General features: G+C 33.6%; 2 protein-coding genes and 1 long non-coding RNA gene across 3 annotated transcripts in view; 1 reads left to right on the top strand and 2 right to left on the bottom strand.

Moving 5' to 3' along the window:
* LOC127878853 (heat shock 70 kDa protein 12B-like) overlaps positions 1-4807 on the top strand; it is an 8851-nt gene extending 4044 nt beyond the window's left edge. The window contains exons 4-8 of the mRNA XM_052425376.1: positions 1696-1848; positions 2385-2630; positions 3227-3353; positions 3759-3853; positions 4265-4807. Coding sequence (XP_052281336.1) covers positions 1696-1848; positions 2385-2630; positions 3227-3353; positions 3759-3853; positions 4265-4807 — 1164 coding nt within the window. The remainder of the gene's footprint in view (positions 1-1695; positions 1849-2384; positions 2631-3226; positions 3354-3758; positions 3854-4264) is intronic.
* A 1024-nt stretch (positions 4808-5831) lies between these two features.
* Positions 5832-8841, bottom strand: LOC127877075 (uncharacterized). Its single transcript, XR_008048241.1, has 3 exons — positions 8511-8841; positions 7092-7172; positions 5832-6242 (listed from the first exon to the last, which is right to left on the bottom strand). It is a non-coding gene; the product is annotated as an uncharacterized LOC127877075 (long non-coding RNA).
* Positions 8842-8843: 2 nt separating this feature from the next.
* Positions 8844-27691, bottom strand: part of LOC127877067 (protocadherin-3-like) — a gene marked incomplete at its 3' end in the record, with an annotated part of 37616 nt that continues 18768 nt past the window's right edge. The window contains exons 2-5 of the mRNA XM_052422667.1: positions 24025-27476; positions 11846-11992; positions 10638-10755; positions 8844-9109 (exon numbers count right to left, since the gene is read on the bottom strand). Coding sequence (XP_052278627.1) covers positions 8844-9109; positions 10638-10755; positions 11846-11992; positions 24025-26673 — 3180 coding nt within the window. The remainder of the gene's footprint in view (positions 9110-10637; positions 10756-11845; positions 11993-24024; positions 27477-27691) is intronic.

Consider the following 27691-nt stretch of genomic DNA (forward strand, 5'->3'; position numbering starts at 1 on the left):
TACTGCATTTGTGCCTATTACATTTACTACAACATTTATTGCCAATAATGCAAAGCTAATTGTTTAAATTAATAACTGATCACAGGGGAAAGATCACAGGGACTGGGCAAATACGCGAACCGGTGAAACTTTCTGGTTTTGAATAAAAACAAAACTTCTTTGTTCCACTATCCTAGCAACCACATAGTTACTAATAAAGGCGCTATAGAGCGCGAAGCGCGACACGTATTATCAATTGTAATAATGAGTCTTGATAAAGGAAGCAGCCGCTTATCAATGAGGAGCACTATCACAGCACCCCAGTCTCATTACTATCAAGTCCTCCTACAGTTTTTTTTTAAAGATCCACATATAGAAGGCCGCAGGCCTGACCCGTATCTTGCCAGTGGTATGGACCCTTTGGTATGGACCTTTAACCCCGCTCACTATCCAGCGTTTAAACTTCCGGGTTTACATTTAAACCGACTATTAAAAGCGTATTAATATCTTGGTTAGACGGTGATTTTTCAAGCGGTTCCATAGTGTAGTGGTTACACGCTCGCTTCACATGTGAGATGCCCAAGGTTCGAGCCCCAGTAGAATCAAATTATTTTATTTGTGTTCTATGTTAACTTTTTGTTTTGATGTAGGCATTTTAGTTTAAATAAATATGCTGTTTTATTGTAACCATTTTTTGTTTTTATTATGCCCATGAAATATATGTGTGAGAGGGTAGGGGTGTTCGTTAACACATTAAAACTTTTACAGTGTTTTCATATCAATGAGTACTCAACCCCTATCGTAAATGAGCAACGTAAGAATAAGTTCAGAATCATCTCCCCTTGAAGTTGAGAAAAATATGAAATTACGCTTACAAGATGAAGCAGATTTTTTAAAACCTACACAGTTCTGTTCCATTAATGAAAACTGCACACGGATGCCAGTAAAAAATCAAAGCGCTAAAAGCGCTGCAGTTGTTCGCTGTTGTCGTCCTTGATTAGCTTGTGCGCATTGCACAGGCTAATCAGTGTGCACAGGCTAATCTTATTTGACGTGCATTATGCCCCGTTTTCTCTGATAGCAGCCAATATGTACAGATTTCAATGATAAACACTTGACTGGTCAATGTCGTCTTACAAGCTGGTATATACACTCACTGCTAGAGCAGAATCATTTGTCGTCTGCTACAAACAGGCAGCGGTAATCGTCCCTAGCAGAGTGAGGTGCGGTTCTTACCGTAGCTAAGGCTTCTAAGCACATACTGATTTGCAAAATATGCTCTGTAAATTTAATCGGCCGCTAACGCGACCAACTAAAAAGGAAACCAATGTAAATAAAATGAACTATGAAATATTTGGGGGTTACAACACAAAATCATAGATAATGGTTATTTGGCGGTTATAACACAACATCATAGATAATGGTTATTTGGGGGTTATAACACAAAATCGTATATAATGGTTATACCAGTATCTTTTTCTTATTTATTTAAAATAATCGGCCAATATAATGATAATTACAGTAGAAAAATATCGGTCCATGTAACTTCATTGAGTGCCTTTTACACTGAAATTCCCGACGCCCTTTGATGCTTTGCATCAATACTTATCTTGTACCAATTGTAATATCTTGATACTACGATGACATATTACAATACATTTGTGTAAAACGGTCATTGAGTGAGTTTTCATATTAAATATTCGTGTTTGACTTAAGTTCCCAACAGTTGTTCTTCTGGATCCGGAGCAGAAAGTGGTGGCATTCGGAACAGCTGCCAGAGATAAATATAAGCAGCTAACAAAGACACGAGAGCACACAAATTGGTACTTGTTTGAGAGGTTTAAAATGGCCTTGTTCGTAAATGATGAGGTATGCGTGACTTTCCTCTGTAAATAATATTACGAATAATCTCATACATATATGAATAACATAAAATTATGTTTTATGATGTTCTACACAGAAGGACATATTAATAATTAATAATCTATTCCCCGCGTAACTGTTTGTTTTAATTGTTTAAGTTTAGAGTAAAAGACTTTTACATGTACATACAAAATTTGCAAAGGCAAAACGCAGAGATATAGATGGTATTTTTGTTTCCGGTTGATTAACGATGTTTTAATTCAAGCGTGATCATAAATTAATATTACTTTAGACAAAATATTTTTCTATGGTCCAATGAAATGTAATAAAATAAACCACATAAAGCATTACATAATTATTTATAATGCAAATTCCTGATTAATGTTAATCAGTCATTGTTAGCTTGAAATAACGTTTCGTGAAAATGTCTAAAGTTTTAATAACATACACAATTTCATTACCATTCCATTTTACTGCACATATTATATAAGTAATACATATACATGTGAAATGCATTTTATTTTTTTTTAATATTCTATTAGCCTCTAAGCAAAGACATCGAGCTTAAAGATGTTGATGGAAAGAAAATGAAGGCTTTCGATGTTTTTACGCAAGCAATTGCATTAATGACAACTGAAGTCATGAATACGCTAAATGGCGTATATATGAACATGCATCAGAGAAATGGTTTGGAGTTTAAAAGTGAGACGGATATCCATTGGGTACTGACAGTTCCTGCCATCTGGGACGATCTTGCTAAGAAATTCATGAGAGATTCTGCAAGTAAGGTACGGGCATTGCAAGGCGCTGTTTAATAATACAAAGAAATATCAAATTTATCATGCACACATTGCATGGTTCGAAAATCTATAGAATAAAATTGTATAGTTTGACCTGAACATATATTGATGTAAATAACGTAAGAATTACAAATTAAAAATAAAGTAGACAGTAAAATGAGATTCGTTGTTTTTTGTTTCAGTAGATTATCGATTTTAATAAACAAGAAATCAGAGAAATAAATATGTTCACGAGTGTTTTATTGTATCAAAAGGTGATTAATATCGAAAACATATCGTAAACAATATTTTGATTAATGCGTTTACACCATTTACCTCCTCAGCTGTCTTACCTGGACAATGTCACGATAATATTAACGTGATGCCGTCAAAATTAGTGACGTCATTTCACACCAAAACAATTAAAATGTATCGATAATTTTCATTCTTATTGTTCGCTGTTTTAATAAGTGGATTGTCTGATTCCCTGTCTGATACGTAACAAATGTTTCCCTTTAAACCACATGAAAGCATAATATAACTATACGTATACGTATAATTGCATTGTATTGTGTTCATGTTTTGTTCGGGTTTTTTTATTACAGGCGGGTATTCCTGATGAAATGCTGACGATTGCATTAGAGCCTGAGGTTGCTTCGTTGTATTGTCTAGAAAAACTCGGACTAAGCAAACTTCCCACTGGACATCGTTTCATGATCATGGATCTTGGAGGTAAATTGATGGGGCATTATCGTTCGCATAACGCATAAAATTCGAGAAACTCTTAGTTTGAACAGAAATATTTATGGTCAAATAGTGTTTATCAGCGTGCCCATACAAAAGAGTTCTTTTTTTATTATTATTGTGCTTTAAGAATTAAATATAACGAGTGGAATAATTCGAGAAGACATAAACCAGGCCCCGTGTTCACAAAACAGTTTTTGCAATCAAAAATAATCGATTTTGCTTGTCATTGAAAATGGAATTCCATAGTAGTTGATAGTCAAAAATGAAAATCGATGTCAGTTAAAATCGATTTTCGATTGAATTTTTTTGTGAACACGCCTGGTGACTCCCAACATTAATCATAAATATGTTAAGTGTTTTTGCATTTATCGCTATGTTGTGTTTATAAAGGTGGGACAGCTGATATCACGATGCATGAGGTGAACGCAGACAGAACATTATCCGAGCTCCATCAACCCACTGGCGGTGACTTTGGCGGAACGAAAGTAGATAATGAATTCGTCAATTTATTAGTTAAGATATTCGGAGCTCCGCTTTACCAGAAATTCAAAAGGAATCATATAGAAAAATATATATCCCTTATGCAAGAATTCGAAACAAAAAAGCGAACATTCGATGGTAGCAGGCGCATGGCTCTTCAATTCCCTATAGAATTAGGGGAAATGTATTTGGAAGACGTAGACCAAACATTTCAATCAGCCCTTCACGAAACGCCATTTGAAGGCAAAGTTCAATGCATTGCAGATAAATTTATAATTGTGGAAGAATTGGCTAAGACTTTTTTTGATGACACCATTGAACAAATCGTGATAACCGCCGATAACTTACTAAAGAAGGTGCCTAATATGAACAGTATTATTTTGGTAGGAGGGTTTTCTGAATCACCGTACTTGAAGTCGGTGATGAGGCGACGATTCGGCGATATGATCACCATACCATTAGAACCATCTCAGGCTGTTCTGAATGGAGCAGTTGTGTACGGCCACAGACCGTTGGCCATTGCCGAGAGGGTGTGCAAATATACATATGGTATCGGTCGCATGATGAAATTCAAACCTCATCATCCTGCTCATAGAAAGGTCAAAATAGACGGTTTAGACTATTGCGATGGCATTTTCAACAAACATATCGAGGTTGGAACCAAAATACGCGTTGCAGAAGATGCTGAAAAGGCAGTAGTCCATAAATATTTTCCGACGACAACAGCTATGAAACAAGCAGTGCTTGATGTGTATGCGAGCCCCTTCAAAGACCCAATGTTTGTGGACGATCATGGATGTCAGCTGGTGGGTTTGATCAAGCTGGACATAGATTCACATGGAGATATTTATTCGGAATTATTGGTGAAGATGATGTTTGGTGGAACAGAACTACAAGTTCAAGTCACCGATGTCAAAAATAATAAAATTACAAACGCCAGCTTTGGCTTTCTTGGCTGAGGTATGTTAGCCTGTCGGTATTGGCTGCTTGAAAGCGTTCGCTTGAATCTTAAACCAGAAGAAAAAGAGGTTACGTTTGCGATTTATCAATTTCAATCTTATACTCGCCTACCACATAGAAAAGTTAGTCGTATGATTAAAAATAATATAAGATAGTTCACGTAGCTTTGCAGCTGTATATTTGCAATAACAGGTGAAATTGTGTATTTTCTTACATGCTTAATCACTGTAACGCGTAGAAACCATGCTTTCGTTATAAAAAAAATCCACTTTTGTGGTTAACGTTGTTGTTAGTTTAACTTGTAATAGTGTTATCATGACGTCTGTTTTGGAAATATTGACTTGTATTAGATGGAAATTTAACATTATAACTGTATTGTCAACGACTACCGGTGAATTGTAATTTAAATACTATGCGTGCTGGTATAAAACATTTCAGTATTTTCCTGGTACTAGTATTTCGATCCGCTCATTATAAACCAGATTTTTGTATTGCTACAAACATGGGTTTCATTTCAGAAAGTGTTTGTTATCAGTGGTTATGATAGAATGCAACCCAAATATCATAGTAAATGCAATCATCGTCCATTGGTGTCGATATTCTATTCTAAGACGTTTTAGTCAATTATTATCAGCAGCAGCAGCAACATCTGCAAACTAAGCCGCATTGGCAGAACCATCATCACCATTGTAAAGAAAACATACTTAAACATCTGAACATCGATGTCATTCATGTATCAACCATTCCCTTAATTGTCATCAGCAACAACATAAATGTTTATAGATGTATTGTAAAGCCACATGTTGATAATCATCATCTTCATAATGACAAACATCATGGCCATTATCATAGCCATCATCATCATCATCATTTTTGTTGATCCTGATTTTCTTGTCATCATTAATTTAAGCAGAATCATAAGCCATTTTGCTAAGTGTGTATTAAGAAACCTCAGCATAGCGTGTTTCATATACGATGCATGCTTACATTCACTGGATTCTACAATACAACAGCCATCTTCAATGCTTGTTTTAAGTTGTTTATTATTGATTTCAGTTTAGCAATAAATGGTTGTTAAAATTCAAAGTTCATCAAAACAATACATTTACAATTATGATAACACAGAATGCCATACATAAAATTTATTCATCAGAGGTAACACAAAATACAAATTTGTTAGATAAATACATAAATAATCCACAACGAAACTAAAAACGATCAGCACAATTCATTGATCACCATTTGGAATGAAAATGAAACAATGTTCACACAAAACACATCAAAAATCGGCAATAATTACATAAATAATCATGTTACGATGAGCATATGAATCAAGTCCTGTCACTCGAGTATTGCACAAATATCACAGTCAAGAATTGCCTCCCTTACGTCTTTCATATTGAGCAGGTCACAATACAGCAATAAGGGAAGGGGCTGAAATGGAAGATCATTTGGTTCTAGAAACAATATCACGTGTAAAACAATTACTGTAGGTTTAAAAACACACATATATTATTTACATCTCACATCTAAAACTATTATGTATGTATGTGCAAGTTAGTTTGTTATTTAAATTATTGAAATATGAAACTATATTTTTGTACATGTATATGAGTGTATGTTTATAACAATATTTATACACACCCTTCAATTACCAGTACATGTACATAAATATTACATGTTGGTATGTAATATTAAGTGGTGAAAATAAAATGTTACATGCAAAAAACACACCACTATTTGTTCTTTTGTCGAAACAATAGTCAAACTTTTAAATCCATTTAAACAAACAGTTATTCCACTTGCAATGCAATAAATACCTAGTATTTATTACTGTAATCTTATCTATACTTTAATCCTATGGAATGCCTAGATGGCACTCATTAAGGGAAACAATTATCATTAAGAGCATGAGCTTTATGCATGCAAATTCTGATTTAGATTGGTTGTTTTGATCCATGCTGACTATTGCATTAACAAGAAAATAATATTAGAGCCGCGTTCTGAGAAAACTGGGCTTAATGCATGTGCATAAAGTGTTGTCCCAGAATAGCCTGTGCAGTCCGCACAGGCTAATCAGGGACAACACTTTCCAATTTTATGGTATTTTTAGTTTCAAGAAAGTCCCTCCTTACCGAAAATCAAGTTTAGGAGGAAAGTGTCGTCCCTGATTAGCCTGTGTGGACTGCACAGGCTAATCTGGGATGACACTTTACACACATGCATTAAGCCAAGTTTTCTCAGAACGCGGCTCATATTCACATACGGATACATTGTACTTACCATAATGTCCAGCCATTTTTTCTTTGATGCAGTGATGTATGGTATTCGGCAAACAGAAGCTGGACAACACAGCCCTCAGCACTGAAACAAAAACAATCGGTACTGATATCAACTACTACATCGGCAGGCTGTAACCAAAAATAATTGGCCCATGCTCTGTGAAAAGGGGGTTTAATGCATGTGCGTAAAGTGTCATCCCAGTTAGCCTGTGCTGTCCACACAGGTTAATCAGGGACGACAATGTCCGCTTTTATGATATTTTTAGTTTAAAGAAAGTCTCTTCTTAGCTAAATCCAGTTTAGGCTGAAAGTGTCGTTCCTGTGTGGACTGCACAGGCTTATATGGATTGGCACTGTACACACATGCATTAAACCCCCTTTTCACAGAGTGCAGCTCAAATCTACTAGGTCCATCAGATTAACTTACCATAGGACATAGAAGCCTATGTTAATCTTATGTGAGTTTTTGTTGTTAGTTATATTCATAGATGTATGGATGATTAAAACACAAAACACACAGACGTTCTTAAAGTCAAAATGCAATTAAATTGAAGCCATTTAACTCTGATTAATGTAAACTGTATAATCACTTAATGCTGTCCTCTTTGATAACATCATACAGAAACAAAACTTCTTATCAAATATGAACCTTTCTTTGCCAGCAAACAAATGCAAAACATGCTGCAAAAACTTCAGCGTCATTTGAAACATTGTAAGACCATATTTATGCCAATATCAGCCCATCTTGCATAATTAAATACTCAAACAAGGGTAGAAAACAATGCCAGTCTCAATTAAGGCTCCTGTTGTGTCAACAGCCAAGTTGATAACAGTCACTTCAAGTCATTAAAATAGCCCTGTATCCAGGAACTAGCAATGGACATTGATGACAGAAATGAGTTCCACAACAAGGCAAGTTTACAGCTTTTCACAAGAAATATTTTACATTTGCTCTGAATATTTGTGATCAAAGTAACCAAGATTTGTTCCACTTTTCATAGCTTGTACATTTAAACTCTAGGAATACAAAATAATTAATAGAATCTAGCATTTTTACTAGTTTTATGTTTTTGATTATCATCTTTAAAGATGTGCACAATTTTAATGTGGGATAACCATATGATTTCTTTATACAAGCAAACATTTTTCACCCTTATTCAGATGAACATGAAATTGTGCAATAAAAGTTTTTTTAAATGACAATAGTGATTAAATTCATGAATCATTACATAAGAAAAGAATTAAATTCATTATGACTAAACTAATTATATTGAATGAGGACATGTGGTATATAAGAATATATATTGAAAAGACAACACAACTAAAACTTCCTCTTGAAAAGGAATTCAATCCAAGGAAAAGTGAAATATTTCATGTTTAAAATGTTTATCCATATTGAATGTAATCCATGTGTTCATACCTATATTTATCACAGCAACAGTAAAGATGAGTTATTCACACGAGATCACACGTAGATGTCATGGATGGGTGGGTGAGGGTGCTGCCAATCCTCCAAAGAGTTGTCTTCGATATAGTAACTACCCGAGGTTGTACTGTCGTCCTCATCGTACTGAGTTGTGTCCATGGACTCCGCTGGCATTAAGCTTTGTCCACGAGGCGATTGGAGGCCATTTTGAAACTTTTTATACATGAGTAAGTCTTGCAGGACACTCTTCGAATGTGGATGCCACAAGGGACTGTATTGTTCGGCAATGTTTTTTGTGGGTGATTGTTCACTACTTAAGAAGCTTGACGTGATGAAGTGGTGAGGGCTGATGGGTGGGGAAAGACGAGGGAGATTCTTTGTTGGTGACTTTGTGAAGCCATTGAGTGGCGTAAAGTTTTTGTGTGGGTTGCGTTTCAAGGGTGGAGGTCTCTCCGGTGGCAAGTCGCTGACATCAGAGCGCATCCTGGCAAGGATCTTGGCTTGTTTTGATTGGCTCTCAGACCTATTGGCTGGTTTACTGTTGCAACCATTTTGATGACAAAGCTGATGATGTTGTGGGATGCGTAAATCACCTGAAAAAAGAAGACATGAGGTAATGAGAAACTGAATTTAACAAACATTTTTTTATATGTAGTTGTATCTAAAAAAAATCTTAAAACATTTAGATTTTTTGTAGTACTACCAATACATGGAATATATGTAGCATGAACATATAACATGAGGTGCATTGCATTGGAAATGTTGAACTCCAGATCAATAATTATTGTTTTTAAATCTCTATTTATTCAATCAATTACTTATTTCTCGAAGGAAATTCTTAATTTTGTCCTTCACCGGTGTTTTCAATTATACACCACATCGACTAAATATGCTAACTGTTTATAGCCTCCTTTTTGATAGTTGTTTAAACCTGTTAGAAAAAATATTAGCAATTTTCCATCTCAATTTCACTCGGCAATAACCCTTCTTTACATTTTATTTAAATTGAACAGAATTTAAAAAAAATTACATTGCAAAGAGTACATTTAAAAGTCATATCATTTATAAAATTGCTGAAGGATTAACAATTAGCCGCAACAAATTATCCCAACAACTTTACCAAAAAAAAATGAATTTCAATTTAAAAGAATAAGTGTTACGATGATAAACATAAATGAAGAGTCAAGCAATTAAAAATTACCAAATGAGCATTAAATATTAAAACGATTGAAAAAATGTTTAAAAACCAATACATAAATATCAAAAAGATCATTATGTTAATTGTGCACTGAAAAATCCCATCTTAAGACCAGACTTCGGATCAAACAAAAGATGACAACTTTTAGTCCCATTTGATCTTAATAGTACTATCATTGCAGACAGACAAGATAACAGCCTTGTGTGACATATAATTATCCAAAAACCAACCCTGAATTAAATTTATCTTTAATCACAGTTAAAAAGGTTTAAAATTGTGATAATGATATTGTCATTATATGATTATATTACACCAATTCAACATAAAGCATAGCAATTGAAAAAAATCCTGGTTAAAAGCTGGCAAGTTTTAAATTTCAAACTTATAAATGTTTCTCATTTACAAGTGCAGTAGCAATAACATATTCTTACACTTCTTGTTGATAGTGAATAAATCTCAGACCTATTTTATTATAGTGGAACATTAAATTACAAGTATATCATGCAAACTTTACTATGGGCATACATATTTTTAATGGTTTTCTTTTCAAACAATGTTTTAAAGAGCAATCCAGATAGAAATTATAACAAAACTGAAGCATTCATTTTTTTGTCTAAAACTCTTTACATTTTGGGGTAAACAATGTTAAAAACGTATTAATAAATATTGAATTTCTCATGGCAGATTATTCCAATTACGGACTGTAGCAAATAAAAAAATTATTTGTTAAAACAATCTGCATACAGAAAGTGCGTAAAAGCACAACCATAAAAATCCTTTTTTAGTCTCCATAATTGCAACATTTACGTATTACATATTTTATTTAGCTTGCTTTTAGTTGTTCACAAACAGACAAAGCCCCTCGGTTGAAAGACTACACCCTATGAGCTTATAGACCATGTTACAAAACACCAATGATGTACCTGTATCTGAGACACTGCCGCCGATGCCACTGTCATAGGTAGCCGTGTCAGCTGACAGGTCGCTATGGATATCCTCCTGCTTCCTGCGATCTTCACGGGCACCTGCTTCTGTTGTCAACTGGATAAGGCAGATATAGATTTGTTAGAATTTGCATATTTACTGCTGCAGTACATGTTGTGTATTGATTAAACTGATTAGTGGTATTTGCATTTTTTTTTATTACTATTATTTTACTATTGTCTTGAAACAGAAAAACATTGGTGTTTCTCATTTGATCTTGTCTTTATATTTACAGGTATATAATGACCAAAAGAAACAAACAGCATGTATTCAATTTATTAAACTTTTTCAGATATTCTGATGCAAAATATATTAACTCTTTTAACTAAAAATGGATCAAGTAATATTACAAAATTGTATGCATTAAAATTATACGCTAAACATTTTTAATAAGTTTTAAAGTAATAAGTTTGTATGTGGGCTCTCAATCCACAACATGAAAAGATCATTGGCACGATGGGAAATTTTATAAGAATTTTGACATGTCTGAACTTTTTTTTTTAATTATGAACCAATGATTTAATTATCACATACTAAATCTTCCATAACAAATGAACAATTCATCAAACCATGGTTGAGAAACAATACCAAAATATAGGGACATCACACAAACAGGAGTGTGGTTACCAACAATAACCTTCTTAAACCCAAGTTTATACAGTTAAAAGCAATCAACCGCTGTATGAGACAAAAATTGATTAAAGTCATCAAATGATTTTGGAACAAAACAAAGATGATTAACTGATAGATTACATTTGTATAACTTGATCAATGGTTACAATAGAATAATATTAAGGAGGTGTTTACAGAGATAATGAATACCAAACCCACAACCCAGTAAGTGATACATTTTAAAAGATAAGTGTTATAAAAGAATATCAGGTAATTTCATACATCTCTTACCATATGAGTCATTTTTACAGATCTTACCATGAAACTATGCATATTTTTTTCACTTCCTTATTTATTCAAACAACATAAATGGCAGATGCTACTATGGCAAAGTTTCCCTAAGGCCGTGACAATACATGAAGGTTTAAGTTTTGTTTCCATTTTGATTTTCTTTCATTTTAAAGTAATACAAATACATTTCAATTGGGCAAGTCACCATCTAAAATACACTGGCCAGAAAAACTATTACTCCTACCTCTGATTGACTGGTCCACTGTTTGTTGCTGGTCTGGATGAAAGCCTGCTGTAGCCTGAGAGAGGCCAGTCTATGCTCCTCCACTGACTTCTGATTGGTTGATTCTGTTGTGGAATCGAGGCTCTTCTCCCTAACATGGACATGCTCCTGAAAATAATAAACAGACCATGATAATCTCTAGGGAGAAAAGGTCTGGCCTAGTGTCCATTGTAAAGACTGTGGAATATGAAATGCTTTTAGATTGTGGGTATTCACATTTATGCAATTTAAAATATACATTTAGCCAACTTATAGAACTCTAAACATTACTAATAGATGGGCTTTTTCACGTTCCTTAAAAACACCTATATACTCTGCTTATATTCAGTCAAATTATGTCATTGATATTATATTATCTTTTTTAGACGATTTTCATAAAATATCAAAATATTGTTTTTCTTCATGAATTTTACATGAACTTCCTCACATTTGACCACTTTATAATCAAAAATCAAAATTTTAATTAAAACAATACAAGTTGTACACGCAGGTAAGTGAACCATGTGACCGTTTACCAGTCCATATAATCATCAGATAAGCATACCATGACATATCAACCAGTCAAAATATACAAGTTAATGTTCCCAGATAATTTAGCCATGATAGTATTTATATATGATGCCAACTGTGAAGTCGTTAATTAATCTATTTATTAAGTGGTATCATTTAATCTCAAAGCATGCAGCAAAAATAATAATGTGTGCAAACTGTATCAAGATGAATGTTTTAAACAATGTCATTTATCTCTTGGCATTCATTCTCACATTTCAATCAATAACCTAACTGAAGATAACTAAATTTAGATTTCTTATTTTTCTAAATACCCAGGGCTTTTTCTAGGTAATCATTTTGGGAATATGAACAATATCAATTAAATTTGGAATACAAGCAAAATTATACTCTGAATTGGGACAACAAATTAATTGTCTGATATATAAATTATGAACTTTTGATGATTTAACTTCCACAAACATTAAATTCCAGACATATAAATCAGGGGCGGTTTCAGGATTTCTGGTTAGAGGGGGCGGGATATTGAAAGATTTGCTGGAGGTCCTGGTGGGTGCAGGGCAAAGTACTGCTGGGGGTCCATGGAGGCAAGCCAGAAGCTCCACGATTTAAGTGATTTTGAAGGCTTTGACAACCACTTCTCGAAAATGTCACGCCTTATGTGCTTTCATCAAAGAGGGAAACATCAGAATCGCAAAGTTCGACTTGAAAAAACGGGCGACAGAGAGTCTAAAATTAAAACATTTAGCGATTGTCTGTGATTAGTGGGAAATATTGTGTACAAAAAAGAAGAAAAACGAGTATAAATAGGTGATTTAGATCTAAGTTAAGTGTGAAACATGAAATGAATTGACTTTACTTTGGCAATTTTAGGGGGGGGGGGGGGGGGGGGGCATACGCCGCATCCACCCCCCTAAATGTTTCAGCCTATGTAAATAAGTCAAATGGACCTAACAACGTAAAAAATCTCTATTTCTAGACTAAATATCTTTATTACTAAACATCAAACAGTGAAACAATCAATTGGGAATTTTTGAACTTGTTTTTCGAAACAATATACTTTTTGTATTCCAGAATGTGACACTATAACAACTTTAAAATGAGCAAAAAAGTCCTCGTTTTATATGATTTACAGAAGCCCTTAAGTTGTTTTTGACGGTTTTGATTTTTAAACATATTTGTGTGAAAAAAAGTTATCATGTATAGAGAAAACTATTTAAATGCATTTACATTAATAGTAACATATTAAGCCATTCATGCCACATCAATTTGAGAAGTTGATTGAGTTGGGGAAACCATAAAGAAAAGACGCACAATTATTGCAAGTACATGAATATTCTGTTGTTGTTGTTGTTGTTTTCAGAAAATTACATTTCAGAAAATTCACTTTTGAAAGAATCAGATGTTTCAAATATTTAATGTTCTGTTCATATATTTACCTGACAACTGCTACAGAATTCAAAAAATAGTCTTCAGTAAATAATATGATTTATTATGGACATAAAATAAAAATGCTGAACCTTATTTCCATTTGATATCCTAATACGATGTGTGTTAAGGCATCAACAGATGGATCGTAAAACACAGTGTGTACTTAGTGCGCTAGAAACATAACACCTATGCCATTGTACAGAATATGATATGTATGCTAAGCTTGCCAAAAAGAGATAAATACAAAAAATGACGAGTGTATCAATTACCGCAATATCATCCCTACCGACAGCTGAAAAAACATTATTCAAATACAATTTGAAATAATACCTGATTATATTTCTGTCACAGTACAATAAAAAACATTGATAATATGGTATCAGTCATTTATGGAAATTTTTTACAACCACTTTCCATATCATTTGCAGTAGTTTGCATGTTGTTGGATATTTAACCATGTTAAAAACCATCCCAACTGCGTACTTGCGTAATTGGAGAAATTATTCGTGCATAATATCCCAATCTACAATTTCAGGATAAATGGAAGATAATATGATTTTGTTTCACGAATCTCGTAAAAGAACATGAAACACATGCAATAACTGCCCATTTTCATGACAGTAGTGCAATTCTGTTTGAAATAGTAATGTCAAGTTTAAAGCAAGATTGCTGACACAAAATGTGCAATTTACTGAGGTTCACCAAGAAATAAACTGCTGTAATTTTCACTAACTCACTGCCCAAGCTAAAACAGCCTCCATCTTGATCAATATCATTATGAATGCTTACCATTTGAATGTAAACAAGAAATATCTTTAAAAAAGATATACGGCGTTGATTGTGGTCGATGTTTATGAACGATCAAAAGTTATCTCTATGAGATAAAAAGTAGCGGATGCCTTTTTTCTGCGCAGTTCTTAGCTACATCATAAGCAAATCAATTACGGGGTGTTGCGCCAGATTTCGTGGCTTATTTTGCTTTATGTGATATTATTACTCAGATATCTATATTTACAGAATCGAAAAACACAAGAAACATGAAAATAAACGAGTGCATATAGGTCAGCCGGCAATACTCGAATCTTATTTAATTGCATAATTATAGTATAGTGAATTATTGTGCTCATGCTTAATAAACTGGTCTAAATGGATAAATATTTCTAATTAATTTTATCAAAATTGGTCCTTATCATGCAAATGTTGAAACCATATTAAAAATCGATGATTGACATACCACAATAATATCACCGAATATCTTTATTTAGTATTTCTCTGATCAAAACAGACTTCAAGTGCACAAAGTTTACGAGACGGCATTTATATAAAGATTTCTGCAACTGACCGCAAACTGACCTTGATACCTTGCGGATTGGAATGCAATGCATTACAGTCACTACGTTATTGTCAGTAAGACCGGTGTAACACAATGATCGCAACCCCTTCTGCGAACTCCGGTGATGAACTGTATATAAACTCTGACTTTCACAAATGGCCGCGAATTGACCCAAAACCTCGCGGGTTGAAATGCAATGCAAGTAAGTACTAAATATGACAACATAGCCTTTAGTATAAACGCTTTTGCGCTGGTAATTCTCTGAAAATAAAAGGTGAACGCACAAACTGTATTTATGTCGAAAATTGATTGTAAAACTGTTCTATCTATTGAGCCTTTTCATTAGAGATAAAATTGTTTCATGCAGTAAAACAGTGTTACAAAGACGCGGATATGTTTCCAATGTTCTGGTGGTATACTCAAATCAGCCAATGGAATAAATGAAGTGTATTCATTCGTACCTAGCCGCGGGAAATTTTATTTGAGTATTATTGGACACTTACAAAGGTCAAGTCGGGGTGAAAAGCTGGCTTAATACAGCTTACGCCGAAAAATTTGCTTAATTAAAAGCATATGCATTTATTTTGCTTTGATTTTTAATGATGGTCAAGTAAATATCTTCAAAATCTACCCCATGCCAAAAACGCGAGCATGTGAAGATTCAACACCTGCCAAAGCTGTCATAAAATTAATAGTTGTTATTTTTACTTTTTTCTTCTTTTCTTGTTTATATTTGAAATACTATATTATTGTTTATGGATTCATTTTATCTCGGGCTTAACTTAGGTTTTATATGTAATCAATTATTTCTCAATGATCATACATCAGCTTTTCATCAATTTATATATAAACCTTAAATATTACTTTACAAAATTGATAGTCTTGTTTTTTTTTATTGATTAGTCATCAAAAATTTAAAGCCAAGACATCCCGTTCCACCTATGTTAGCCTGACCCTAACATTAACCGAATGTCATTTGTGGGATTCACACCAATGCCACGCTCTGAACAGATTTATGCATTTACAGAGCCATAAAAATTCTTTACCACTATTGAAATTAAGATCCAAACATTATTAAGTCCAATCATAAATTCATTTTTGTAAATGTAATGTGCACACTAATGGGGAAGCCCACAGAGTTAAAGTCAACTGGATGCAATAAATTTAAAAGTTTTGAACAGCAATAACAGTGTGATTTTCAGCTTTCATGGACAGTCACTGAGTGAACTATTCTACAAACAATGAGTATTTAACTGAATTTAAGTTGTCAGTATATTATAATTATGATATTTAACCCTTTACCACTTAAGATACGTATTTTGTCGCATTTGTAATCTCAGAAAGTTCAAGTTAATTAGAGACCTTTCTTATTAGATTCAAATTTTAAAGGCTTCATTTCCAAGCCTTAGATACTGATGCGCAGAAAACAGCATACAACCTAAACAGACTGCGAGTTACTCGCGGGCTGTTCTGGTTTCATGCTGGTTGCAAAAGCAATTTTCACTTTGCTTCTTATGGGGGAAAGAGTAAAGTTGTAAGTATATTATTATTATGATGTTTAAGGCAAAATAAATTAATTCGATAAATTTTAAGTGAAACATATAACAATATTTTTTTACATGTTTCAAAAACTTCCAATGTATGATTTTTAAAACATATATACATGCTGGCTTTTATAAAAGAAAACTTTTAGTGTTACAGATATGCATTTTTTGCATTCCTCTAACAAAAATGTGAACCACCAATCCCATAGTATGTATTAAAAGTTATCAAAGTTATTATTTGGTATTTTTCGGCGTTAGCTGTATACGCCAACTTTTCACCTTACGTGACCTTTGTTAGCGTCCAATAGAATTCAAATAAAACTTCCCGCGGCCAAGTACAGATGAATACACTTCATTGACTGCATTGGCTGATTTGATAAAACCACTAGAACATTGGAAACGTGTCCGCGTCTTTGTAGAACTGTTTTACTGCGTGTTCAGCATGAAACAGTTTTATCTCTAACAAAAAGGCCTAATAGATAGAACAGTTTTACACTCAATCTCGACATCAATACAGTTTGTGCATGCACCTTTTATTTTCAGAGGATTTCCCAGCGCGAGAACGTTGTGTACTTAAAGGCCATGTTCTCATATTTAGTACTGACTTCCATATTCCTGTCAACATGTTATATGTAAAAGTATAAAGATCAGTGGAAGCGATGCCTCACTTTAATGCATTGCATTTCAACCCACGAGGTATAAGGGGTCAGTTCGCGGTTAGTGTGTTTGAATGTCAGAGTTTATATACAGGTCAGACCTTATGTGCTGATCGGAGTTCGCGGTCAGTAACATAATCGTTATATAATAAAGACGCTATAGCGTGTTCTAGGTGAACTGGAATTTTCTTTAGACCAGAAAGATGTTAAATGAAGATATCCAGCGATATTATTTTATGGCATGTCAATAATAGATTCTTAATGTGTTTTCAACAATACCATGATAAATATTATTTTTAATTAATTAACAAGAATTATTCCATCATATTAACTAATGTATTATTGCATCATATTGACTAAATAATGTATTAAGTATGAGCGCGATGATTCTCGATACTGTTAGTTATCGAATCAAATACACGTAGCAATGCCCGATAAACCACTCAAACAGGTTTGTACGAAGAACGCGCGTATACATATTTAAAATATGTACGGAGACTTCGCATGTGGTTGGTTGACTTTGGTTTTCTGTTTTGTATCTATAGGTTTATGACCAGCAATATGTTATAATGTAAAATAAGCCGCGAAAACTCCGCGTAACATCCCGTACTGCGTTTGATGCAGCTAAAAACTGCACAGAAAAAGATATTGGCTATCCTTGATCTCATTCATTTAAATCTTTACCTTCCATAAACTCCAACCACAATCAACGCCGTATATCTTTTTTAAAGATATTTCTTGTTTTAATTGTTACCATATTAAACACAAGTCACAAGTGTGCAACTAGACACCTACCAGACTGCATCACAGATGAAAAGTGGCTATGTGATATGCAGAGATACATGTAGTGACTTGCAACATAAACTACACTTTTAATGACTGGGTGGATTTTTTGCAACATAACTGTTGTATAACAATCTGTAATATTTTGATAACCATTACAATAGTTTCTTATTCAAGCTTTAAGTAACTGTCATTTCTAAAATATTCTTCTTTATCAATTAACCTGACTCTCTAAACTGCAGGACACAAATATATATGAGCTGCACTCTGGAAAAACAGGGCTTAATGCAAGAGCAGTCCTTAGGGGTGAATCTGGGATGACAAGTTCTGCTTTTATGGTAATTTTGTTTAAAGGAAGTCTATTCTTGCGGGTGTTTCATTATAAGCCAACAAAGAACTATTTTTTAAATCCCACTAATCATTACAGTTGGCTTCTTAATACTCAGTATAAACTATTATAATATTAACATTCTATTGAGAACTAATTACTTATGTGTTGCTTTTTGTTTTAGGCAACTAAAAGTACATCAAAGCATGAACATGTATAAAATATTTGAATGCTTGCTAACATCTTAAGAGACAAAAATCAACAAAATGGATCTCAATGTTCTACATGTTAAACATCTGGAAATTAATATAACCTTCTTAATAACAACTTGTTAAATCATGAAGCAATGCATCATAATCAATCACCAAATAATTTGAAGAGAAGTCATTCATTCACTTGATGACACTCAAACTATACACTGCCACCCTACTACATTAAAAGTGTTGTGACTAGCCTGCAATGATGGATGCCCACGGCTGCCTTTATATTTCAATTTAGCAAATTCAATAAACCAATTTAATGTTATTTGCTCCTTTTCACTGAAATAAAATACCTGCATCGAAACTAGAGGTGACTTTGACCGAGAGAAACACAATTTTGTAATCAAACAATTACTTAATTGAGACACCATGTGAAACTGGTGGGCTTGAAACCTGAGGTGGTCAGCTTTGACCATTTGAACCCGATATCCTGCAGGGTCTAGAATGGTGACGGGCTAAATGGCCACCAATTTAACTTGTCATCATCAGCATCATACAATGTGTCATCACCTTTTTTACAAAGATTTGTATATTTATAAAATCAAGGAAGACAAGTTCAATTAAAGGCTAACTACTGGTAATTATAATGAAGGAATAAAAGTTTAATGTATAAATCTATTTAAAGGAATAATATTTTGAAACCTAGTTGATATGACTATGTAATTAATATATTATCAATATCAAATAGCTTAATCTTGTCTTTTAGCATGAGATGTAACTATAATAAAATGTAATTCTGTGGTCGACAATTTGCGTAAGTACCAGACAACATGAATTGTTGCTATATGTTATTGAAACTTTGCTCACATTATGTGGGCTGCAGAGATTATAGGATTAGCTAATGAAAGGAATATGGGATAATCTCATGGAAGTGTGCAGCTAATCCAAGAACAGCAGATTAGTAGCTAAAGTCATTGTATTTCCTCTCATAAGTAGCTTCCAAAACAGTGGCTAAGCCTTTAATTCTTTTTATTTGTTTCTTATACCAAATTGCATAAGACCACTTATATTGAAAACCATGATTGCATTTGTTTCCTCTACTATATTGTGACAAGCATTGACAAATCAATTGTTTCGTTCAGCCATAATTAAAATACATTTGTATATTATACATGTATTAGTAAACAAGTAAAATTTTACTAATTAACACACATGATATGATGTTTATTGAATCATCATAACCATCATCTTTTAAGTACACTTTTTGTATTTCAACTTAATGTAGAGCTCTTAAAAATGTATGTCTTGAATAAAGAGAAATACTATACACTACAGTTTTCATTGGTCTGTAGGACTTCGCCTACAACTGAGGTCATCATTTGGTTATAAGAAAAGCAAAGCCACTTGATAATGCTGTCAGTGCATTAGAAAGTACTAAATCTAACATAAACCAGTTGCTAAATTGAAGATTTGAACAGTATTTGACCTCCATCAATGAAAAATTGTCTAATGCTGAAACAAGAAGACAATGAGCTCAAATTGTAAAATGAAAAAAATGACATCATGTGACAAATGTGATTGCGTTTGCAAGCATTTTGCATTTATGATAATTTATATTAGAGGTCAAACTTGTAGTTCTGATCATAATCCATCTTAATATGTGCGGTTGCAACTAGGTGTATAATAACTAGAAATGTTAAAGTGTGTGAAAATTACAAAAGATAGAATTTAATTTTCAGCAACCACTATAAGAAAATTAACATTAACAATACCGGTTATTCACCACACAAAAAATTGAAAAATGTCAAAACAATTCATGCAAATTTGCATGCAAATTTAAATTGTAACTGCAGACCTTTGAAACATTCATTGCTGATAACAAATAACTATCCCACGACACCCCTTGGGCTTCCATATTTATCCACTGTTTATCTACAAATGCTATTGGAAATGGTAATTGTTACATGATGCACAAAGATTATGAGTGTGATGACTCGGTTCAATACACCAACAACACCGGGAACCTGATTAACCTGTATTGTACAAACTGACACTAGTTAAAATGAAACATATAGAGCGTACAAATTCATAAGTAAGGCAGCAACAAATTGATCAAACAGCGCAGTCTCTCTGGATCTACCCTGACCTGTCCTTCAAAATCAGTTTTGTTCTTTTAAATATATTACATGAGAAATATCTTATTTCTTTTCACTGTTGTGAAAAAAGAAAATATGGTTACATAAATTATGTTTATTTGACCATACTTATCAAACACACTCTATGACAAATGAAAAATATTTTAATCAACAACTAAATGAGTTTTATCTAACTATAAAATGCCACTCGGTTTAAGACTGTGTCTTCAAAAAGTCACAAACTTGTTATTATTGGCTAATACATGTTTCTTTAGTAACTTAATATGAATACAGCATGAGAGAAACATTGCTATTAAAGAAAATATTACATAATGTACTAACCTCAAATATTTTGTCAATCAGTCATCCCTGATGTCAAATTAATACATGTTTCTGTCACCAATCTAGCCGCCTCGAGCAACACATTTCAACATTATTGTTTTATTTCAACTTCAAAAGTGAAATACCAGTCGCCAATTCAATTTTAATAATAAGGAAACAGGGAAATAATTAGCCATTTATTGCTTGAGCTGTTAAAAGGATTGTGTGTAAGATATTTCAAATGTGTCAGTTTGAATCAGGTACATACAAAAAGGAAAATCTACCAAAAATTTGTTTTGTTTTGTTTTTCAAAAACTGTAAATTACACCATAAGATAAGATTGTACCTGTTTATTCACCAATACAAATATAAATGAATAAAACGTTTATATACAAGAAAAATATGCATGTACTATAATTGGTTATTCTAATTCTGTATAAGACAAAAAAGCATCATATTTCCAGCACTTTAATAATATTAATAGTAATATCAAATATGGCTCACAATATTTGTTCGTCAGCATAAGGTCTTCAATTATATTGTTTATGATACTACAGTATATCACAAAAGAGTCAAGCTGCATACAAGGAAGAGCAGCGTTGTCATAGTAATTGATTTGAGAGCACTTGTTACCATATTTACAACCTTGTATCACACCAAATAAAAATGTCAAAAAATCGTCTTGAAACATGATTAAAACACAACCCTACACCTAACCTACATGCTCTTTAGAAGAAACTCAAGAGAGTGGAAGAAAGCCAGCGATACTGGCAGACAATTACAAAAACTGGACACAATTATGCAGGGAACATGTTGCCTGATCATCCACTCCAAATATTAAACACCACTGGGCAAAACGCCCATTAATTTTGTTTGACCTGATAAGTCGATCATAAACGAGAGGGCGGTTTAATAATCTTCCATTACATTAAGCATCATATGCCTTCCAAGCCCTAATCTTTCCAAAGTCCTTCTTTGACTGAAAAGAATCCTTGGCGAATTTCACAGCCCATATATCAAACATGTGACAGGCAAACTTTTAATTTTGAAAAGTTCACCGCCAGAACTTCTTTCATTTTATGCCTGTTTTATCAATGTCTTCTCGCCTTTTTAATCAGTTAAACTGTAAGCTAGCGTCAAATTCATCATGATCAACACATTAAAACCATTAAATCATTCTTTTTCTGATCACGCGGCGTAACCTCTGACACCAAAATAATCTGAACTTCCCATTAAAATATAATGTTGAATTTTGGTTTCAAAGAAGACCTCATTTCAAAAGACTTATGCAGTTCTTTTTATGTTGTTTCAAGTTTATTACTTATTATATCAATTATTACTTAGATGGCCATGGATATCTTTTTAGTTTTTTAAACTTTCATGATCCAAATTTACCCCAAACTATTGTAAAACAGACAGGATGCATTGAGGTTCTTGAAAAACTGCGGTACAAGGTTTAGTGTTTCAAGATCAGAATTTAAAGCAGTACCTAATCCGAATAAAGAGCTGATTATATTTAATATGGTTGAACTTATGATCCTTTCCAAAATTTGCACCTGTTACTTTTAATTCATTTTCTAGATTAAAGTAACACTATCAATTTTTATTTAACATCAGTAGATGATTTCACAAAAACTTACACTCAGACTAACAGAAAGATATGATTTGTTCCGCCTATAAATCAGGTCTTTGTCCCCGCCTTATTCTTTTATGAAAATTACTTTACTTTCCATAACAATTGCTTCATTCCTTTAAATAAATTTGTGATGATGGTAGAGCATTTTCTTCATTATTTTTATATATCACAGGTAATATATCATAGGTTCATTTATGTTTGTGGTATTTTTTTATAATAATGAGTTGTAATCAAAACAATTCATATCCCGGAATAAAACATATTATGAAATATTAAAAGTGTTTTCAACTATTGAAAACAAGTCATTTATATTCAATCAAGGAAAATAATATGAGGGTCGCATGATCAAAAAATCAAGAATTATTTTTTTTTTACGTTTACCTTGACATGAACAACACAATTTATAAGACAACACACAGGATGTCAAACGTGTGAAGTCTTCACTAGGTATTCAATTAAGTAACGCTATATTGAAATAATTCATCATGACTTTACAAAAGAATGAAATAATTTATTATTGTTGATCAAAAGGCATGATGAAAAGCAGAGATAACAAATTTGACTTTCAAGGTTCAGTGTATGGGGAACACACAGGTCCACTTTACCAATAATCTATCAAGGACTTGTGTCATACAAAAGCGTTAGTTTTAAAGCGATTATTTAAACCGTAATTTAAAAACATGATGCCACTTGTAAATCTGTTATTATCCTAATCATTGAGTAGGACTGTATCTGATTTAATCCATTGAATTTCTGGTAACACTTAAATTTTACAGAAGAGTGACAGGTAAAATTTGAAATTACTCATCTTTAAAAATTTACAATAATTTATATTGCCTTAAACACAGGGCTCAAAAACATAAAAGCGCTCATTTGCTGGCGCTCAATCCTTATTTCATCCATACTTACTCCATTTGGAAATAATTGAAAACCTAGCTTTAATTGAGTATATTAAATCTTTCAAAATTTTCAAAACAATTAAACCACTTTAAAACAGTTATTGTTTTTGGAACAAATAGAAGTATACAGGTTGGTATCGTCTTGCACTTGGATGTTATCAATTACATTGAAGTAAACAAACTTCAATTTCTGGTTAATATGTTAAATAAATCAATCCTCATTCATATTTATGTATTGGTTAAACACCAAAAAAATATCATGATGAGATGAAAATTACATCTCCTTGCTTTGAAACAGTATACAAGTAGGAATTCAACATTTCCAAAACAAAATGATCAAAAACAACGTTTTTCTTCTACATACCTGAAAACTGACATCTTTAGGTTGTTTTCCATTTGGAATAATGGTTTGATGACTTGGCAAGATGGTGTGCAAGAGGCCATTTTGGTAGATGTTCTTCGTCACAGGGGGAGACAATCTGCCATTGGAGACTATCGGAGACTCAGAAGGGTTCACATGGCTCACATTTCCATTGGAGTCCACATACTTCTTACGTGAGAAGTCACAACGCTTGATAACTAGTATGACCACAATGATTGAGGCTGCGATTAACAGCGTCACGACTACAACCACAACAGCAATAATAACATTTTGTTGATTATCATTGTTGCCTGTCGTAGCAAGGGCTGAAGAGTTTTTAGCCAACACATCAATGTACACAACTTTGGATATGGATTTTGGAGGAACGCCCTGGTCGGAAATGTTTATGTCCAGAAAGAATAAATTTACATCACTTTCTTGCAATCTCCTAGCAACGTAAATTTCTCCTTGGCGGCCAATTTCAAAGGCCTGTGAATCATTTCTAGATGTGATTTTGAACGTGAGATCAGCATTTTTATCATAATCCAAGTCGGCTGCTTCAACCTTCATCACCTGAGTCTGAACAGGCATAAGGTATGTAATTGTCTTCACATAATTCTCCTCATTTGGAAAAATAACAAATGGAAAATTGTCATTGATATCTGTCACATGCACTGTAACATTCACAACACTACTTCTCCTGACATCTTCGCCTTGGTCAATGGCCATGACCTGAAAGTCATATTTTTCTTGCTGCTCCCTATCCAAAGTACTTTTTGTTTTCAGAGTCCCATCAGGTAGTATGTCAAACGGCATTTCAGAGAAATTGCCAACCAGACTAAACAGAACAAACCCATTTCCATTAATATCCTTATCCTTGGCTGTTATTTTACCCAGAACTGTTTCATAAGATGAGCCAATTTTAACATCACTTTCAGGAATGTAATATTCAAAACGGGCTTTATCAAAAACTGGACTGTTGTCGTTTACATCTTCAATCTTCACCACAACTGTCACAGAAGATGACATTGCGGGCTTTCCTGAATCCACTGCTGTTACAACAAGCTCATAGTAATCAGTTGTTTCTCTATCAAATTGCTGAGCAGCAGTTATAAGACCTGATTTGGAATTTATGTCAAAGACAGATCGATCCTTGGGATCAATATAATACCAAACTATAGAGTTATTTCCAGCATCTGCATCAACAGCATCCACCTGCTTAACAACATACCCGACTTGATTATTTTCTCGAAAGATGGCCTCGTAAGAACTCTTAGAAAACTTTGGAGCATTATCATTTTCATCAGTAACACTGACAGTGAAACTAGCCATAGTAGTCAACCTTGGAATACCATTATCCTGGCAAATGACGGTAACATTATGCAGCGCTATTGTTTCTCTGTCAAGAGATGTCTTGACAGCAACTTTATATTCCCCAGACGCAAACAACTGTTGCTGGAAATGAGAATTGTTTATTGTACACTCCACTTCTCCGTTCCTTCCCCCATCCTGATCTTTAACTATGATGAAGGCAACAACAGTTCCAACAGACGCATACTCTGTAGCCTGTGCCTGTCCCGAGCTAGATAGAAGATTAATGGAGATTTCCGGTTGAACATTAATAGAATCTTCAATCGTCACTATCAAAGTCACTGAAGAAGACAACGGTCGCTTGCCAAAATCAGTGGCAAGAATTTTAACTTTTATAGGCTGTGATGAAGTGTACTTCAAATTTTTCACTACAGAAACCTCCCCAGTTGAAGTGTTGATGGTGTAAGTTTGCAATATTTCAGGGGCCTGGTCTGGACTTATGCTGTAAACAATTTTCCCATTGTCTCCAATGTCGAGATCCATTGCTGTGACATTAATGATGGTTGTATTCACTGCAACACTCTCATTAATAGTAATTTCATACTTTTCTTGAGTAAATCTTGGTCTGTTGTCGTTGGCATCTTCTACATCTATGTTAATTGTCACGCTTCCGTTCTTAGATGGATTCCCTTTATCAAAAGCAAAAAGCTCAAATGTGTAAAAAGCAATGCTCTCTCTGTCTAGTGAACTATTCAGAACAAGATTGAATTCATCGTTTGATCCTTCCTGGATTTGAAATGGAATGGTTGCAGGCACCAACTGATAATGAGATACAGAAAAATTTGCAGTGTCCAAATCAGTGGCTCGATCCAGAGGTTTTAAAGTTCCAATCACATCAGACTCAGAAAATGTCATATTTAAAGACGCTGATCTGAATGATGGAGCATTATCATTAACATCGATTAACTCAATTATCACTACGATTTTTAGGAACTTTTCTTTTGTGCCAATGTCTATGGAGATGGGACAGGACCAGGATGTAGAAAATTTGCAGACTGTCTCCCAGTCCATTGATCTATTGATAGTCAAGTCACTGGTTTTAGAATCAATAGCAAAATATTGCAAATTCTTGTCCTCTATGTTTAAAAAATAATACTGAAGATTCCTAAATTCTTCTTCACTCATAGTTTCTCTGATTTTGCTGTCAGCAGCCACATTACCGATAAGCCTGTTTGGAGCCCACCCTTCTGGGATGGCATAATTCACATTTGTATTTTCAGATAGGTTGATGAGGTAGGCAAACACACACACAAAACATGATAGACTCTCTGCTGGTTCCATTGTTGGGTGATTTTTTTCAAAGACGGTCCATGTAAAAGATCTTCAACTACTTATCTTACAATCTCATTTGATGTTTAATCATAGGGTAATTGTCACCCCTAGTTTTGCACTTTCATACAGGTACCTGTTGAATCATTAAAGAGAGCAATTGTTTTCTTTTCCAAAGTGCGAAGTTATCTCAATTTTGTGAGGTCTGTGTCAATGATTGTTTTTCAAAGCCTGTTTATTACTTTACTTCAGAATATCTGAAGCCCTCTTCAGTCGATTAAACGAAATCCAGAGAATTCAATTAAACCATTACAAAGTAGCTTTCAAGACTTTAATAGGCCAATCACCAATTCAAACATCCACAGAGGGCATTTTATTTATTTCACACTTGTTAAAATTGAAGCCTTTCCCGTTGCCCTCAATTATCTTCGATTGCACATTCTAATTTCAAACTGACAAAAGTGTTGAGCCCAATCGCTTGACAGTGTCAATTCTCTGCATAGAAATTTCATTTTCTTTTTCTTTTCCAATGGTATTGAGCAATTTTACTATATAACTCATTCTTTCTTGATTTGTTTTCTTTCTCTATAAATAACAATCCATCCTTTTTTCTTCAATACACTTCTGTATAAAATTATAAATCATAATAATGTTCAAATTATATAAGGTGTTATAATTTCAACACTGTCCTGATTTAAACTTTCAAATTACAGTTAAGAGAACCTTCACAACTGTATATGTAGATTTCTCTTCTTGTATGGACTGCAATACATTTCTTTTCTCATTGATGTAATTGGTGACTGTTTCTCCCTTCCCTGAAATAAATATTGAAACAGTTAATTGAGAGGCACAAACTGATAACCTTTCATCGCATTTATAATTCTTACCCTCTGGATAGATCATTTTCCTTCAAAATCAAAATCGAAAGAGCATTAAAAGGAGATGACGGTTGTTTTGTTTTATTTTTGCTGCCTAAGGCAATGAGGATATTAACATATGGTTTCTTTTGGATGGCAATTAAATCAGTATA

This window comes from Dreissena polymorpha, chromosome 4 (assembly GCF_020536995.1).
Source record: "Dreissena polymorpha isolate Duluth1 chromosome 4, UMN_Dpol_1.0, whole genome shotgun sequence".
NCBI classification, from domain to species: Eukaryota; Metazoa; Mollusca; class Bivalvia; order Myida; family Dreissenidae; genus Dreissena; species Dreissena polymorpha.